Source organism: Lissotriton helveticus, chromosome 9 (assembly GCF_964261635.1).
Source record: "Lissotriton helveticus chromosome 9, aLisHel1.1, whole genome shotgun sequence".
Classification (NCBI taxonomy): Eukaryota; Metazoa; Chordata; class Amphibia; order Caudata; family Salamandridae; genus Lissotriton; species Lissotriton helveticus.
Genome location: NC_136070.1, coordinates 795026833 through 795045676, shown reverse-complemented (window position 1 = coordinate 795045676; position 18844 = coordinate 795026833). Strand labels below are relative to the sequence as shown.

The 18844-nt window shown below is 45.6% G+C and overlaps 1 protein-coding gene across 2 annotated transcripts in view; it reads right to left on the bottom strand.

Annotated features, from left to right (window-relative positions):
• Positions 1-18844, bottom strand: part of CCDC61 (coiled-coil domain containing 61) — a 597856-nt gene that overhangs the window by 59076 nt on the left and 519936 nt on the right. For both annotated transcript variants that reach the window (XM_078660929.1, XM_078660928.1), the window contains exon 12: positions 17165-17243. In XM_078660929.1, coding sequence (XP_078517055.1) covers positions 17165-17243 — 79 coding nt within the window. The remainder of the gene's footprint in view (positions 1-17164; positions 17244-18844) is intronic.

Below are 18844 nucleotides of genomic sequence, written 5' to 3'. Positions count from 1 at the left end.
ATTCAGAAGGACTTTTGGCTGCTGGAAATAAATCATCACCAGAGTCCTCTACCTCAGAGTCCAAGAGCCTGTCTGGCATTGTTAGTGGCGACATACATGCAGACTGGGATGGGCGCTTCTGTGGTAGTGCCGCAGTGGTGGCTGGAGATGGCAGCGATATAACGTTACTTTTTGCTGACCAGACTTGGATATCTGTGCAAGATGACAGCTTTGGGGTTATTGGATGCTCTTGAGCCACTGGGGTGTCTTGTGGCGTAGATTTTGTTGCGAGCAATGCAGGCGCCGTCGTTGAACGCTCCGTCGACAACTGTGGTTGTTGAGACTTCGTCGACGAGACGTGTTTCGTCGTCGACGACGTCGCCGACGGAACTGTTTTCTTCATCGACGGGTCGTCGACGGGGCCATCGACGGGGCCGTCGACGGAACCAACTTCTTCGTCGACGGGGTCTTCGTCGACGTGGCCGTCGACGGGGTCTTTTTCGTCGACGGCTGGATGGTCGACGGGGTCTTCCTCGTCAACGATGGGATGGTCGACGGCACCTTCGTCGACGGTGACGTCGTCGACGGTAAAGTTTTGTTCGTCGACGGTAAAGCTGTCGTTGACGGCAAGGTTTTTGTCGACGCTGATGAGTGCGTCTTCGACGGAGGCTCGTCGACGGTTGGAGAGACCTTCTTCGTCGACGAGATGGGACGAATCTGGACATGGACAAAAGTTGGAGAGGACGCCGAGGACATCACCAAGGAGGTTTTAGGTGAGGAAAAAGTCATGGTAGAAGTCACTGGAGTGGCTGTCTGACAGGAAACCGGCAGAGAAGTCGCTGCCTTGGTAACTGGCCTCTGAGGTGACAATAAAGACAGTCTTTTTAGATACTGGTGGCTTGACAGATTTTTCAGAGGATTTCTTCATTTTAGAGGTAGATGGCTCATCAGCGTCAAGAGTGAGCTGGGCCTGCTTCGCTACCTTTGCCTTAGGGGTAGTCACCTTACCCTCAGCCAGTCTTTTTCTGGATCCCATGGAAGACATAGAGGCCAAACTTCCTACCTCAGAAAGTGGTAAATCCTTATCCTTATTCCTCTGTATCCACAGGAGCAGGCGACCCTCTCTGTCCCTGAGGGTCTTGGTAGGAAAAGTGCGACAAATCTTGCACTCCTTAGCTTGATGATCAGGATACAAGCAATATATGCATAGAGTATGCGGGTCCTCCTTGAACAGCCTTGCCTTGCCGCAAGATTCACAGGCCCTGAAAAGGGACTTAGATGTAGACATGTTTGAAAGTGAGAACTTTCAAGAGTAGAGAAAAAACTGAGCAGAGCTCAGAGAGACTCCCTATCACACGACGTGCGGTAAAAAATCTGACAGCCTGGGTCTCTGGGGAGAATACCTTGGTGGGAGCTGTGGCCTGATTGGCTGCAGTTTGGTCTAACATAATGACTTGGATGGTCACTAATGTGGAAGTTTTTCATTGGTAGCTGAGGCTACTTTACTTCCTGGTTTATTATAACTGTTATTTGCTATGTACAAATGGCATATTACTGCTTTTTTATATACCGTGGGACTCCTACTCCGACGACGGGGAATGATTCAGGCATGTGAATCTATGAAAGACACCCCTAATACTGGAGAAGTATGAATTCTAAAGAATGGCCGAATTGGACTAACTGTAGAACCCAACGGTCCGTGGTAATCTTCTTCCAATTTTTTAAGAAATGTGAAATTTCTCCTCCAATTTTTGATGATGGAAATGAATCTGGGGCTGGCTGAAAAGAAAGGTCATTGTATACGTCCTTTGTTTTTTTGCTGGCCTTTACCACGAAAGGACGACTTGCCATAAGAAGATTGTTGGCTATGTTGCTGGCGCTGCTTGTACTGGGATCGACTCTGGCCTGAAGAATATGAAGACCGGTATTGGTAGTTTCCTCTATAAGAGGACTGTCCTCTAACTCTGGAACCACGAAAGGACTGGTTTTTGTACTGGAGAGAGCCCAATGCTCTAGCAGTGTCCGTGTCCTTTTTTATATTCTGCAGCGCCTCATCAATCTGTGAGCCAAAGAGCCATCATAGGGCATATCCAATACTTTTGTTTGTATCTCAGGACGAAAGGAAGTTGCCCTTAGCCAACCTTGTCGTCGCAAGACTGCCGCTCCAGCCAGCTGGCGAAATCCTGTTGTAGCGATATCCATCGCACAGTCTATTATTTCTGATGCCGAGGTGTCACCCTCTAGCAAAATCTTTTTTATCTCTTCTTTTGATTCGTTAGGCAGTTCAGATAGATATGGAGCGATATCTGTCCATAGTTGTCTATTGTAGCACCCCAAAAGCGCTAAAGCATTGGCTGCCTTCACTGTCACTGCAGACATTGAAGAGAAACGCTTCCCAATGTTGTCTAACCTCCTGCCTTCCTTATCCGGAGGTGCTGATAACGGGGCAGAAGGATTCCTTGAGTTCTTCTGGGCCGCCTGGGTAACGACCGAATCTGGTTTGGGATGTCCTTCCAAACAGGCCGGTGCAGTATCAGGTGCCCTATACTTTTTATCCAAACGAGGTACTACCGGAGTTACTGAGGAAGGGTTCTGAATGACTAACACCCTGCTCCCACAGGTAATCAATAATGGGAATTGATCTTACTGATTTCTTGAGAGGCTCCTTAAAGTCATATAAGAAACAGTCTTGCTCTTGAGAGACCATTGATATCTGGTCTTGCATTACTGAAAGTTTGAGTTATTGGCATTACTAATAATAATGCACCGCCAATAGCTCAAACTTTCAGTATTGGAAGAGCTAAAGCAGTGCACATTTTTTTTTCTATTTACTTATTTTTTTAAGCAATCGCGGCACCTGCACCTATTGCTTGAAAAATAAATAGGAAAAAACCATTTGCAATGCAATAACTCTCGCATTACTGAAAGTTTGAGCTATTGGCGTTGCATTATTATTAGCAACGCCAATAGCTCAAACTTTCAGTAAAGCAAGACCTATTGCATTGCAAATGCTTGTTAAAGATGAGGTCGTTTTATGGTTATACTGAACAGTCTCTCTTACAACTATGCAAGTAGTGCTGGTAAACCAGTTCACAGTCTCCTTTGTAGAGAGTATCAGTTTCCGTCACGTTTTGTTTATATTCCTGTACTTCAAAACATATGTTTTAATAAACTATGAAAAGTTAGAATAATGCAACAATAGTAAAACAAACTGGAATGGTTAACACATTTGTATAAAACTCCCTGTTCTTTCAGCTGCGTGTTTTAAAAAAAATTTAAATCAGAAAGTCCAATGATACATATTCTTAACTGTTTTGGCAAATCAGAAAGTGTATTTAACAAAATAGGAGCCTCTACTACATTAAGTACTGTGTTCCAGGATACCTCATCTAAGCAACACCTCCCTTTAATCAATATTTCTTAAAGGGTCGAAGTGCCGTTACATAAGCCTGGGCAAACAAACTTTAAACACAAGCAGACAGAACCTGGTACGGAAAGGCAGCAGACACTACACATGCACACACATCAGGAACACAAACAGACCTGAAGAAGTACCAGGAACAACCACAAGACTTGAAACATCAGAGGAACATAAGAACCAGAAGTCACATAGTGCCTCATGGTTAAGTCCTTTATGCACAGAACACCCGACCGCAAGGATTGTATTCCAATTGCACAGTGATTACTAATCCAAGCAAGCACTGTGCGAGGTACTGTCACTTGTATAGGTGTTACCTAATCTAAGGGGAAGGCCTTGGTAAAGTTGCGAAGTGGGAGGAGTTTGGGGATGGAACAGGCACCCTCAAAGATTTAACAAGCCCAATCCCCTTTGAAAGGAATCCAAAATCAAACGAATATCCAACCAAAAGAAGCCCAACTGCTGACGGACATCCAAAATTGCGAAAAAAGGCTAAAAGCAAAAGCAGGAGGCAGCACTAACCCAATGCTGGCACTAAGAGGAGGTGGGAGGGAGAAATGCTATAGTTAAATCTAAGCAGCTATGGTACCAACGCTGAACACAGGCAAACAGTAATAAAGCAGGAGACCGAGAAAAAAACAGTCCCCCAAAGAACAGATACAGAACCATAGCATGATGAGACAAAACTTAGTCCCTGCTGCGTGGGATGAACGGAAGAGAAAAAGGAGGGACAAAGAGTCAGTACTGACCACTAGCTAGCACAGATTTTTAATGGACATTGACATACACAAATGAAAAACAAAGGCAAGCAATAGGTGGCGTTAGAATCCTACATAGCCTATAGAACAGGTCGCTGAGCGACAGCTAAAGCACTGTCTACTATTGACCTAAAAATAGCTCAAACTTTTAGCTCTGCGTGCATGATTTTGAAGTTACAGAGGTGCTGCTGGAAAACGTTACAGTTTACACATCTCATAGGTCTGTAACAGTTCTACTTCCCAGCGATTAGTGAAAAGTTTAAAATTGGTGTAGCTCTATATATGGCAAGTCAGAGAAGAGTTGTAATTATGTGGGATGGTCCATCTCATGTGATCTTGTGAACAGTAGATCTATATAGATGTCAGTGTTATTATTGTGCTCTTTTTGGGTAGTAAGTTTGTGAGTGAGTAATGTTCTAATATGATTTGTTGCATTTGAATGTGGAAGTAGCGAGAAAGTAAGAATACCACCTTCCCACGACTTGATTCAAAAACTGTTGGACGGCAGTGGCGATGGCTGCCTAACCGAGTTGCTCCCTAGAACAGGGAATCGACGCCTCGTCAGCCAGGCTCCAATCTGGGTCTCCCGCCACAAAACCACCGATTACCGAACCGCCACCACAGGTGGCATGTAATGAGCAAAAAAGCGGAGCTGTTGACGGTCTAATTCGCCCGTAATTAAAGATCACCCCGAGACGAGGAGCCGAGACGGACGAAACAAAATGGCGCCGCGTCCATATTCCGGACCCGCCTGAGCCTGCACCCGGGCGCTGAAGCTAACCCTTCGACGCAAGCCCTCCGGAGAACAGCTGAAGCGGAATCGGGGTAGCGACAGGCATACAGGCACTGATGCACGGTGAGTGCCTTTAACTTTTGCCAGTTCGCCCCTCGATACCTCCGCTTCCCCTGACCTCAAAATGGCGGCTGGTATGGACATTTGCTTTGAAGCTGCCCGCGCTGAGACTGCCACACGTCTGTGAAGGATGCCCATTGCCCTCATGTGCCTAGGCCGGCCCCATGCTCACTCCACTCAGATGACCAGCGGCCTATTGTGCTCCTCATGCGGCGACACTGCTCCTTTGCGCCCAGCGTTATATCCCCCATCTGCAGCTCGCGCCTAAACCACCGCAAGCCTCTTGAGCTTCCTGTATGACCAAGAACCGAGCCCATCTACGCCGGAGGGGTAGCCCAAAGCTTGACCCCACACTACAGAGCCTCACTTCACTAGGAGCACAGGGGGAAACAAACCAGGAAGGAGCCTGCCCCCCACTCAAAGCCTATTTCAACAAAACGAGGCTCCTCCCACTGGGCACACCACCTATGTAAGTGACTTTATGGGAACAACAATTTTCCTTGTTTCCCTATTCTTAAGGACTTCTTTTATCCCAAAATTGTCACTGTGGCCATTTTATAAAAGTCAAGCAATGTCTGTCAGTTACCACTACCAAACCCCACATTCCATCCAGTGAGAAAAATGTGAGGAGCGAGAGAGAGAACCTCACGGAAGAACCGCCACAAGGGGTTACTGGCTGATGATTTACCAGTCTACCCACTTATCATCATCGGTAACTCTCTCTCACTCATGAAATGAAGAAGAAAGGAAAGGAACAGAACATGTAATCTACACATCAATTTACTCCACAGGAACAAAAAATTATAATTCCCATTTGTGCACAAATCCACACACACACCCCACGTGAGAAAACAAAACACAAATTGATTCTCAACAATAAAATTGAGAAGTTCACTGAGCCACTATCACCTTTATTCTGGGCTGTGGGCCTCTCAAACTAAAATTGGTTTATATTTTTAACCAACCTACTATCTAATTGCCAACATGTTTCGTTGCTGTTAAATAGCGCAACTTCATCAGGGCTTGTAGGGGTGTATCCTTTCATTCATTCCATGGTGTCTGGCAATACGACACCTGTAGTGGTAGACAAGCGCAGACAGACAAACTTAAAAACAAACAGGTAGATGCTGTACAGGGCAACCATGATCATAATGTATTGCCTATAGTTATGCACCAGTCACTTAAAACGCAATTACCTCGAGGTGGCAATGTGCCAACATACCAGCACACCTCTTAGACGGGTCACCGTGTCAACCGATCACGTTTCCCTGCGAACACCCACTGCACTGTTAGGGTTCTGTACACGTGTATCAAGGACAAAAAATACAAAAAAAATTTTTAGGACATGTCAATGCCTGCCCATTCCAGTAACAGAGTAACCACACACTAGCAGATATTCACTTAGTGTGAGTACTAGTGAATGCCATTAACATCACACTACAAGACGCACTGGTCCGGTGGTACACTCTCAGGGACGGTGTCTTTATCTCATTTTGTGTTGGAGAGCAAAGACCAAACGAGGTATGCGGAACACCCAAGTACCACTTCCGCCCATAGAGCTCCCTCAGATGATCTATACGTGCATCTGAAGTACATGCAATTTAACAAACACAGGGACACCCTTCACAACAATCACCAAGCGCACGAGTCGAGTCTCCCGGCTGGCACACAGCACAGCACGTTTCATTAATGTCGTGAGCCCGCCCTTAGTGACCCCAGACCTCCTTATCGCTGCCGCGTCCCACCGGCGTTAAAGGAGCACCGACAACGGGTGTAGCGTGTATGGACCATTTAAATCGTCCGCAACGTCACATCCGCCCGTTACGCCCCTCTGTGTGTAACAGTGGGCGGCAAGCCGCATAGCGTGGTGATCCAGCGGCCATCTTAGAGTGTGTAGTTCTCCGCATATTTTCATTCAGATCCTGCCTTAAAGTGGACACAAATATCATTGCCCATTGTTTCCCATCGAAACTTGCACCCAGGATGAACGGTGCCGCGGGACAGAAAAAATAGAGCCCAAATTTTTGGACATTTTGATACTGCGAAAATGCTCGCAAAAATCACCGATGACAAACCCATAATTTTTCAAAGGGAGGTATTTTAACTGAAAACCGAGTTTAATAAAAGCAGCCATAAAGTATACATTGTGTAAATGGTTGCTAGAATCATACACTCCTTGGCAGATGTCACCCATTAGTTACGGGCAACAAGACAGACACAGGATTACACCCTACTCAGAGAATGGCCCCCAGGATAGGGAAGTTAAGACTCATCAGCCATATTTTCATGGACCCATTAAGTGCCACCTTACAGTAATTGTAGGTATAACAGGGCAACAAGGTTGGTGCAGCATATATGCCCAGAGCAAGACCACAAAACCGAGCAACAAGAGGAATGGTATAAACCGGGATGGTCATTCTGAACACAGGGGCTGTGTCGCCTGAAAATATAACCTCCTTCAGCCCGGTGCTAGGTATATATTCCTCAATACTCAGCTGGTTGCATGGGTGAAGGTTACTGTAGAAAGGTAAGGGGTTTTAGTACCTGCTGACCTTATTTCATTCAATGTGGTCATTAAGACCCTCCTTGTCCGCTTTCTCAGAATAGATCCATCTCGCCTCCTTCCTGGCCAGTACATTTTCAATGTTATGAGACTCACCCAACACTCTTTCTAAAACCACCCATCTTAAATCCCTAGGTTCATGTTTTTTCTCAGCAAAGTGTTGTACCAGGCGCGTTGAGAGTTTTTTGGCCTTTAGTGTACTCAATGCATTAAAACTGAAAGTATTAAGCCTACAGACATTGTGGTTAACTTATTGAGCCACGTTCTATCCTCGACCGAGATCAGTGTCCTGAATAAAGGACTCGGATTTGTTCCGACTCCCAAACACGACAGCTTTGTATGTAGAATGGAACTCTCTGAGATGATGAGGAAAATCAAACTTCACAAATTCTTTAAGGATAAAACTAAAACGAGTCCTTCGGTTTTTGAGACCAATCTCCACCGTCCCTCCAACTTTTGCCCCCCTGTTTCAACACTCGGCCCCGAAGTGGCTGTCTTTGAGCAGCGTGTACTTCATGACGCGAGATGGATCTATTCTGAGAAAGCGGACAAGGAGGGTCTTAATGACCACATTGAATGGAATAAGGTCAGCAGGTACTAAAACCCCTTACCTTTCTACAGTAACCTTCACCCATGCAACCAGCTGAGTATTGAGGAATATATACCTAGCACCGGGCTGAAGGAGGTTATATTTTCAGGCGACACAGCCCCTGTGTTCAGAATGACCATCCCGGTTTATACCATTCCTCTTGTTGCTCGGTTTTGTGGTCTTGCTCTGGGCATATATGCTGCACCAACCTTGATGCCCTGTTATACCTACAATTACTGTAAGGTGGCACTTAATGGGTCCATGAAAATATGGCTGATGAGTCTTAACTTCCCTATCCTGGGGGCCATTCTCTGAGTAGGGTGTAATACTGTGTCTGTCTTGTTGCCCGTAACTAATGGGTGACATCTGCAAAGGAATGTATGATTCTAGCAACCATTTACACAATGTATACTTTATGGCTGCTTTTATTAAACTCGGTTTTCAGTTAAAATACCTCCCTTTGAAAAATGATGGGTTTGTCATCGGTGATTTTTGCGAGCATTTTCGCAGTATCAAAATGTCCAAAAATTTGGGCTCTATTTTTTTTGTCCCGCGGCACCGTTCATCCTGGGTGCAAGTTTCGATGGGAAACAATGGGCAATGATATTTGTGTCCACTTTAAGGCAGGATCTGAATGAAAATATGCGGAGAACTACACACTCTAAGATGGCCGCTGGATCACCGCGCTATGCGGCTTGCCGCCCACTGTTACACACAGAGGGGCGTAACGGGCGGATGTGACGTTGCGGATGATTTAAATGGTCCATACACGCTACACCCGTTGTCGGTGCTCCTTTAACGCCGGTGGGACGCGGCAGCGGTAAGGAGGTCTGGGGTCACTAAGGGCGGGCTCACGACATTAATGTAACGTGCTGTGCTGTGTGCCAGCCGGGAGACTCGACTCGTGCACTTGGTGATTGTGTTGAAAGGGTGTCCCTGTGTTTGTTGAATTGCAAGTACTTCAGATGCACGTATAGATCATCTGAGGGAGCTCTATGGGCGGAAGTGGTACTTGGGTGTTCCGCATACCTCGTTTGGTCTTTGCTCTCCAACACAAAATGAGATAAAGACACCGTCCCTGAGAGTGTACCACCGGACCAGTGCGTCTTGTAGTGTGATGTTAATGGCATTCACTAGTACTCACACTAAGTGAATATCTGCTAGTGTGTGGTTACTCTGTTACTGGAATGGGCAGGCATTGACATGTCCTAAAATTTTTTTTTTTATTTTTTGTCCTTGATACACGTGTACAGAACCCTAACAGTGCAGTGGGTGTTCGCAGGGAAACGTGATCGGTTGACACGGTGACCCGTCTAAGAGGTGTGCTGGTATGTTGGCACATTGCCACCTCGAGGTAATTGCGTTTTAAGTGACTGGTGCATAACTATAGGCAATACATTATGATCATGGTTGCCCTGTACAGCATCTACCTGTTTGTTTTTAAGTTTGTCTGTCTGCTCTTGTCTACCACTACAGGTGTCATATTGCCAGACACAATGGAATGAATGAAAGGATACACCCCTACAAGCCCTGATGAAGTTGCGCTATTTAACAGCAACGAAACATGTTGGCAATTAGATAGTAGGTTGGTTAAAAATATAAACCAATTTTAGTTTGAGAGGCCCACAGCCCAGAATAAAGCTGATAGTGGCTCAGTGAACTTCTCAATTTTATTGTTGAGAATCAATTTGTGTTTTGTTTTCTCACGTGGGGTGTGTGTGTGTGGATTTGTGCACAAATGGGAATTATAATTTTTTGTTCCTGTGGAGTAAATTGATGTGTAGATTACATGTTCTGTTCCTTTCCTTTCTTCTTCATTTCATGAGTGAGAGAGAGTTACCGATGATGATAGGTGGGTAGACTGGTAAATCATCAGCCAGTAACCCCTTGTGGCGGTTCTTCCGTGAGGTTCTCTCTCTCTCTCGCTCCTCACATTTTTCTCACTGGATGGAATGTGGGGTTTGGTAGTGGTAACTGACAGACATTGCTTGACTTTTATAAAATGGCCACAGTGACAATTTTGGGATAAAAGAAGTCCTTAAGAATAGGGAAACAAGGAAAATTGTTGTTCCCATAAAGTCACTTACATAGGTGGTGTGCCCAGTGGGAGGAGCCTCGTTTTGTTGAAATACCCACACTACAGAGGCCAAGTCCCTGCGTTTACCAGCCCACCAGGTCACCGACCCATCATGGTTGCCAACATGGCACTGCAGCGCCTCTACGCCTAGCCCACCCACGGATCCCTGCCTGATCTACATGTGGCGACACAGCTTCACCGCCTACATCGCGCACCCAAGTCACCGCGAGCCTCTGATGCTGGCCTCCTGGTAAGAGCAAGAACTATGCCAAATTACAAAGAAGGTGCGGCCCAAGGTCTGGCTCCATGACACCGGGACCAACGACTCCAACGTTCAACATCGCATCAGCTCACAGATCTGTTGTGTTCCTAACAAGACGCCAAGGCTCTTCTGCACATAGCTCATCCAAGGTCCCCTGCCACTCACATGCCTGCAGGAGCTGAGCACCGCTCACACCAGAGGAGCACCCCAAGCTCTGGACTTGCACAAACGTAGCCAGTGGCCGATATTACCTTGACCCATAGCGGTACTTTTCCTCTTTTTCACTACTGCGTCTCTCTACTACCATCGGAGAGAATCAGTGCATGAGCCACCATAGACACTAATGACCTGCGCTATTCCACTGCTTTCCTAAGCCCGGCGCGCTTTTCACAGGGTCGCGGATCGACGGCACGACCAACGGTTACCTCTCACCAGTCAACTCATAATACTCACCCTCTTGAATCTTAATAACCAACGCTGTAGCAAGCTGCAAGCAGTGAGGATAGCACACCAACAAGTGACCATCAACAGCCGTGCCTCAAGCGCCATCCCTCCTCTCTCCTTCCAACTCTAACGCAAGTACTGAAGATCCATCCCGACATGGCGGAAATGGAAGGCAGAGGCAATAACAAAAAGGTACGACCGGAGCCAACAATCTTGGACTCTCCCATTAAAGCCAGGTCGGACATAGCAGCCACCATGGACATGATATTTAAATAATTGGCTGAGGTCCATGACCTAGCTAAATCCACCAAAGGTAACACGGACTCCATGCAACTCGAGCTCACGGCGATTAGAGCAGACATGAGCACCATGAATAAGAACCTAGGTGAGGCGGAGCAACGCCTCAGTGAGGTGGAAGACATGTCCCTTCAATCAGCGAAAGTTATAAAACGCCTGGAACACACCGCCGACGACCTTAGACGACATAACGCCGAGTTGGAGGACCGAAACAGGAGAGGGAACATCTGCATCTTTGGCGTTCCGGAAAATTCTGAAAAGGACGCGGAGTCGTGCATATCATTCCTAGAATGATGGATCCCTTTGATAACCAAAATTGAATTTCAGCATGGCTTCGAACTGGATAGGGCGCACAGAATTCCCACCTTTATCGACAAAAAGAGGAAAGGTCCACGTCCTCTAATATGCAAGCCTCTCAGATTTCAACATGTCGAGGCCATTCTTCAATTTGCAAGGAAGAATCCACATATCATGGGAAGGCCAGCGCATAATCTTCACTCAAGATTATTCCAGGGACACGGTTGAACTGCGGAAGGGGTTCCTCCAACTGCGAGACGACACTAAAAGCAAAGAACATTCCTTTTTCTTTTGCAGGGCCTTCTAGATTTAAAATCATTGAAATTGGGAGACCGCACTTCTACACAGACCCCAGAGACTTGGCTTGCCACCTAGAGGACTGCCCATCACAGAGTATGGACCAATCAAGTGGTGCAACGAACAAGATGAAGACGGTCAGCCATGAATCCCAGGACTCTGCTCGTGCCTGAACGTTGCTTTATGAGTAACTTTCTCACCGGATGAGGTGGCCACGCCCGCCGATCGGAACGCCATGCGTGACCCGAAGCAGGCCTTCCCTGCAAGTCTAGTTGATGCAGAGGATGCCTTCTAGAGACTTCTAAGTGACTATCAGTCAGTACCGTGAGTGATTACTTAGGACTTCTCAGTTCTCAACAATAAGTTCTACTGTCAATTAGTTCGACTTCAAACCTGTCTCACGTTTGCCGGCCTTAGAGGGCCTAGTTAACACATATGCCGCAAAAGCAGTAATATGTTACAGTTAGCTATGTTTTGATAATTGTTTGCAATAAGAATTTAACTATCGCCTGATACTGTATTGATGGCAGGTCTACTGATGTTATTGTCCCAGAGGGAGCTTGATGCGTTTTATATACCTCTGTAGGTCCTTCATGGACTATATGCTGGAACGTGCTTAAAACAACGCTGCAGATACAGCTTTTTTGTCAGTTCTCACCTTAGTTGCCTTCAGACTAGCGCTTTAACTCCAGCGTCTTTAGAGCGGATCTCCCGCCACTAGTTTCATAATGTGTAGATCCTGTCCTTGATTCAGGCTGCTTTAACTGACCTAATCTTGCTTTGCCTGGTGGCTACTGTTGTTACTGTGTTGTTTACCATCCCTGCTCTGCCTAGTGACGGTACTGCCGTCGTACTTCCTACGTACGTATGTGGGGGGGAGGGGGTTGCGGCAAGGGAGGATGAGACGGGGAGGGAAGGGGGAGGGATTAAAAAGGGAGTTGACATGTACAGTACCTGTTTTCTTTCTGTTAGGTTTCACATTCTTTTCAAGATGCAGTATCCCACACACATACACTATCACACGTCTCACGCACTACTCTGCGACCCTGGTACAGACTATCTTCCAGTTCCTCCTTGACGGTACATTCCGTACCACAATTCTGATGTCCCAACTAGCGACAACACCATCTGCCGATGACTGACTCTAAGTCACTATCAGAAAACCTCAACATAGTCTCCTTGAATGTTAAGGGCCTTAACCACCCGGTGAAAAGACAGAACGTCTTTGACTACCTCGCTAAATCAAAAGGAGACATCATCTTATTACAAGAAACAAAACTCTCAGAAGAAGACACATGATTCATTAACCTCAACTGGGTCTCACACACACTCTGCTCCCCCGCTGACCACAAGAAAGGTGGGGTGATTACACTGATCGCAAAAAAATCTAACCTCTCTGTTACTTCACACACACACGACACGGAGGGCAGGTTACTCATCACACATCTGTTAAGAGAGGATGAGCCTATTCACGTGGTGAACATATACGGCCCCAACACAGGCACCCCGGAGTTCTGGGAGTCGATCTCCTGAGCCATAGAGAATATCCCACAAGATGACTTGTTAGTGGTGGGGGGAGATTTTAACCTCCCTTTGGACCCTGTTCTCGACCGACAGTCTAAATGCACGTTCCACCCTTCCCTCTCACATGAGGCACTCACCCATCTTTGTAACCGATTTCTCTTAAAGGCCTCCTGACGCCTACAAAACCCGGATGGCAGGGACTATACTTTTTACTCAGCCCCACATAACTCATACTCCAGAATTGATTTTATCCTTATCTCGAGCTCCTTCACCCACCTCATCGAGGAAACGGACATCGCCCCAAAATTAGTCTCCGACCATTCATGTATTAGCACCAAGATGCTGTCTCCCGATCGATTCTGCCCTCAAGGAGATGGCGGTTTAATGAAGAAACCCTGTCAGATCCTGTGCACAAACAACAAATAATAGACGCCACAGCGGAATATATCTCAGTGAATGACTCTCCCGACACAGCTCCATCCACTGTCTGGGACGCACTTAAAGCAACAATAAGGGGAATTATCATTAACATAAGAGCCAGAACCAATAAGAAACTGAACCAGGATCTGGAAAAGCTCGAGCAAGATATCAAAACCTTAGAAACCGCTCGCAAGTCTAGCCCTGATAACACCGCAACCCTTGAACTTTTGGTAAAAAAAAAAATACAAATATAACACGGTTTCCAGCAAACGGGCTGGGGTCTGGATCAATAGATTCAAAGCTCTAAAGCTATGTGATGGGAACAGGGCTGGTAAGCTCCTTGTATCTTACCTCAAACACAAACAGAAATTGCTCACTATAGCCTGAATCAAAGACCCCACAAACAAAATTCACACGAGACAGACGAAGATTGTAGACACCTTTAAATCATTTTATGAGGACCTCTACAGTAACGACACAACCCTTGATACGGAGGCCTGTATTAGATACCTGGAATCCCTGAATCTCCCTGAACTCTCGGAGGAAGATAGTGCCCGCATAGGCTCCCCCATTTCAGACACAGAAATCTTGTCTTCCATCAAAACTCTTAAAAGTAACAAGGCCCCAGGCCCGGATGGGTTCTATGCAGCCTTCTACAAGGCCTTTGACAAACAACTTGCCCCCATCCTCCAGAAACTCTTTAATTTGATTACCACCAGTGGCAGTGTCACACCATCCATGAGTGAGGCTACCATAATTGTTATACCCAAAGACGGCAAAGACCCCCTTTTAACCAAGAATTATCGCCCCATTTCACTGATAAATCTAGATTGCAAAATCTATGCGAAAATCCTGGCTGCTAGACTCAACACCTTGCTCCCTAAACTGATCAGTACCTCGCAGGTAGGGTTCCTAAAACATCGACTATCGAGCGATAATACCAGACTTTTGTGTCACATCCTAGAGAAGGCCAAGACTTCCCCCTCGCCAATGGTTGCCATAACTTTAGACGCTGAGAAAGCTTTCGACAAAGTATCATGGGCCTTCCTACAACAGTATATGCACTCCTTTAATTTAGGTCCCTCGTATATCAACATGGCAATGGCCCTTTATTCATCACCTTCTGCTAGAATCGCCATTACCGGCACCCTCTCAGACTCATTTTGTTTGCATCAGGGTACTAGACAAGGATGCCCTCTCTCCCCTGCGCTGTTCCTCCTCGCCCTAGAACCCCTCCTGTCAGACATAAACGCAACAAGGAGATTGCGGGTGTGAGTTTTGGGGATACTCAGGTGAAGCTAGCGGCTTATGCTGATGACATTTTAATTGCGACTGAGGACCCAGAGAAAGCTATAAAAGCCCTCATGGCGACAATTGACGAATATTCAGCCCTTTCCGGATACAAATTAAACCAGGACAAACCGTAAGTTAAACCCCTTAATGTGCATACCTCCAGGGAGGTCCTGGGTGATTCAGGTCTTACATGGCAAAATAGCTTTATCAAATACCTAGGAATCGAATTTGCGGACTCCATTCTCGAGATGCTTAAACACAATGAGTCTGTCACCTTAGACAAGATCAAACGGCTCCTCGATAGTTGGTCTCCTCGATTTATCACCTGGTGGGGACGCGTTGAAACCATCAAAATGATGATTTCTCCCCCTGGTCAATTACCTCATCGCCATGGTGCCCCTCACCCTATCAGGGGAATTCCATCACAAATTAGACACACTAATCTCCACTTTTCTATGGAAGGGGAAAAGAGCTAGAATCAGCCTAAAAAAATTACCATTTGACAAAACCCTGGGAGGGGTTAACCTAGCGAATTTCAAACTCTATCAGACTGCCTTTCTAGCCAAGCAGGGCTCACACTGGCTGGAGCCGCAACCAGGATACACCCCGGTTTGGCTTTCAGTAGAGAAGGCCCTCCTCTAGAACCTTGACCCCACATCTTTCCTTACCATTGCTCTAAACACCTCCATCTGCTCCAGATCCATCTTTAAGAATACAAAAGTAGCCCTCCTGAACGTAAGCAAAGACCTACCGCACCAGTTTAAACGGTCAAAATGGGAGTCCCTATGGCACAACCCTGCATTGACATACAAAGGGAAGCCGCTACATAACGCAACCTGGGTTGCAAAGGGGATATTCTTTCCACACCAACTTTTTAGAGGCTCCAGCCCATTTTCCTTTGCTGAACTACAGGATAAATATGGCTTAAAGGCTATAGAATTTTACAACTTCTTGAACGTCAAGGTGGCACTCTCGAAAGTGAGACTCACCAACCAATCGCCCTCCCTCCCTGGCTTCTTAGCTACCCTCAATAGGCTAGGCCACCAGGTCTCTAAACTTTATAAACTCATGTCCCCGCAGCAGTCCAACCTTACTGAACCTTTACGGCAATTTTGGGGATCACATTCCTCTACACCAATCTTAGATGTGGAGTGGGCCAGAACATGGGAATCTACTACACAACACAAAATTAGCCCTACTCTCTCACAAACTAAACTCTGGCTCCTCCACAAAGCCTTTTGGACCCCTATGCGACTCTTCCTACATAACATTAGAGACAACAACACATGCTGGAACTGCTCAGACGAGAGGGGCGGCCTTGAACACTTAGTATTTAAATGTGCATGCGTCACATCCTACTGGGACAGAATCTTTGAATTCATCAATAAGGTGTTCTCCATCTCCCTTGCAAGAGAATTTTCCACCCTAGTAGTGGGATTTGCGAAAGCCAATACACTCACTGGCGACGACAAAGCCCTGATTGACCTCCTATTCACTGCTGAGGTTAAGGTGATCCTGAACAACTGGAAAGACACCCGTAAGGCGTCCTTCCCACACTGGCTGAACTGGGTCTGCTGACAACATCTCACTCCTGAACACCCCATGGCGTCCCCCTCATAGAAAAATGTGGGCCTCGCTAGACAACTACTTTAGCCTATACAAACCACCATAAACACCCGGAACACACCCTGGTTTCTGTGACTGAACCCTTCTCAGTGACTCTACACTGCCCCGACAACTACAGCTTACACCAGTTGGCCTTAGAGCGTGCCTATCATAAGAACACCATCACTCCTCTCTCAATGTGGATATTGTATGTGATGATTACTCTTCATGACATGTTGCTTTCAAGCGGCTACATCTGATCTGATCTGCATCACTATGTCTGTTTACTTTATTATTATGTTTGGATGTGATCTTCGCACTTAGATACTGCTGCACTACGATTATGTATTTTTCTTACTTCTTTACTGATTAGTTTCAGTTTTTCATTTGTTACCACTCTGTATGTATTGCTTCTTTTATGTTGAAACTCCCAATAAAAAACTTGTGAAATCAAAAAACTGTTGTTTCGCACCAAGACAGTAACAAACCTTGCCAACCACATTAATGCCATTCCAAGATGAAGAGGTTAGGGGTTTTCTGGTTCGTTTCACTCTCCTTCTGCCAGCACTATAAAAAAAAGAAAAGAAATCTGAAGAGGTTCCTTCCTGTTATAATTTTTGCATATTTCACCCTTAAGCCTCACAGGCCCATAAGTACTGTGTTTTGACCAGAAATGTTGAAAACCTGGCTTTTAATAAAGTAGCTTTCATTGCACTACTAGTCCAAACTGCATGTTCAGCCTCTCTTTTGCAGGACTGGTGAAAAGCGGAATCACAAAGGAAGGTAGACAATTTTACATACATTACAATCAGTAAACAATGGACAAATCAATCTCTGGTCATCAAAGAATTACATGTGAAAGAGAAGAACAAATACTTTTCCTTCAACAATTTGGATGGATTTCACCCTCAGAATCCGTATGTGCACTGTTCTCATGCAAAAAAGGTTTCTGCAATGCAGAGAGACCAGCGACAGGTGGTGATACTAAAGACTCCACAGGAAGCAATACAATCAGATTCCACTAGGGCACCAGAGGAGAAGGTGTCATTAGTTTTATTACATTATTACACAAAACGCAGAGGCCAAAGAGGAAGTATGGAAACATCAAATAAATAGAAAAATAAGCAACCAAATACTAACCATACTCTCAGTGAAGAGGAAGAAAGAGGACAAAGAATCTGCAGAAGATTGTACAACCATCAGAAAAAACGGTATAGAAGATACTTAATAAAATGGTTAATGACTGGCAGGAGTAGTTTTGTGCCTTGAAGCAATGTTCATGTTGTGCATTATCCACCATCTAGTGGTTTGATCCAGAATTGTCTTCTCTCATTTTTTTCTTTAAAAAAAAAAAGAAAAGAAATTTGTGGGCTTCATCAGCAGCCTCTATATGGTATGTGCACTCCCTCTGTGACGTCAGACATGTACCCCAGAATTTCCTGTGCGTGGTTGCATTCTTCCCGTTCCCTTATAGCGAGTTTTAGATGTTTAAACTCCCTCTTACCCTGCTGTGTTTTTTACTTTGTCTGTATGCCACTGGCATTTCCGGGGAGACAGGTGGGTCACATGCGAATCCAGAAAACTCTTATAGCTTCAAAACGACTCCTACTGATAAGTAACCATTTTGTTTTGCAGAGTCAATCTTTTCCGTTGTTTTGAGGTGTATATGGAGCACTATGTTGCCGCCAAACAGATGTATTAGATGTACACATCTGCTGGATAAGTCAGTACTGCTCCCTACTTCCTCAATGACTGTATCTTTAGTTTTGCTATTAAAAAGCTAAGAAGTCACTATCAGCTATACCTAAAGCGCACTCCACTAGAGGTAAAGTGGCTACTACTGCTTTATTGAGGAATATCCCCATACTGGATATTTGTAAAACAGCCTTGTGGAGATCTGTTCATACATTCACAAAGCACTATTACCTAGACTGTGAATGCTAGAGCGGATGCTCAAGTAAGACAGGCCTCCATCAGAAAACTATTTGCTTAAATGGCTATCTTAGTTGATCTTCTGTCTTTTCCACCGCTCTTAGTAGAGATAGGCTTGCTACTCTATTTAATGCTTAGGACTATCAATGGAAATCCCCTACGAGAGAAGGAATAGTTTCTTACCTGTAACTCCTGCTCTCTTGTAGGGGAATTGCCATTATAGTCATAAGCAAGCC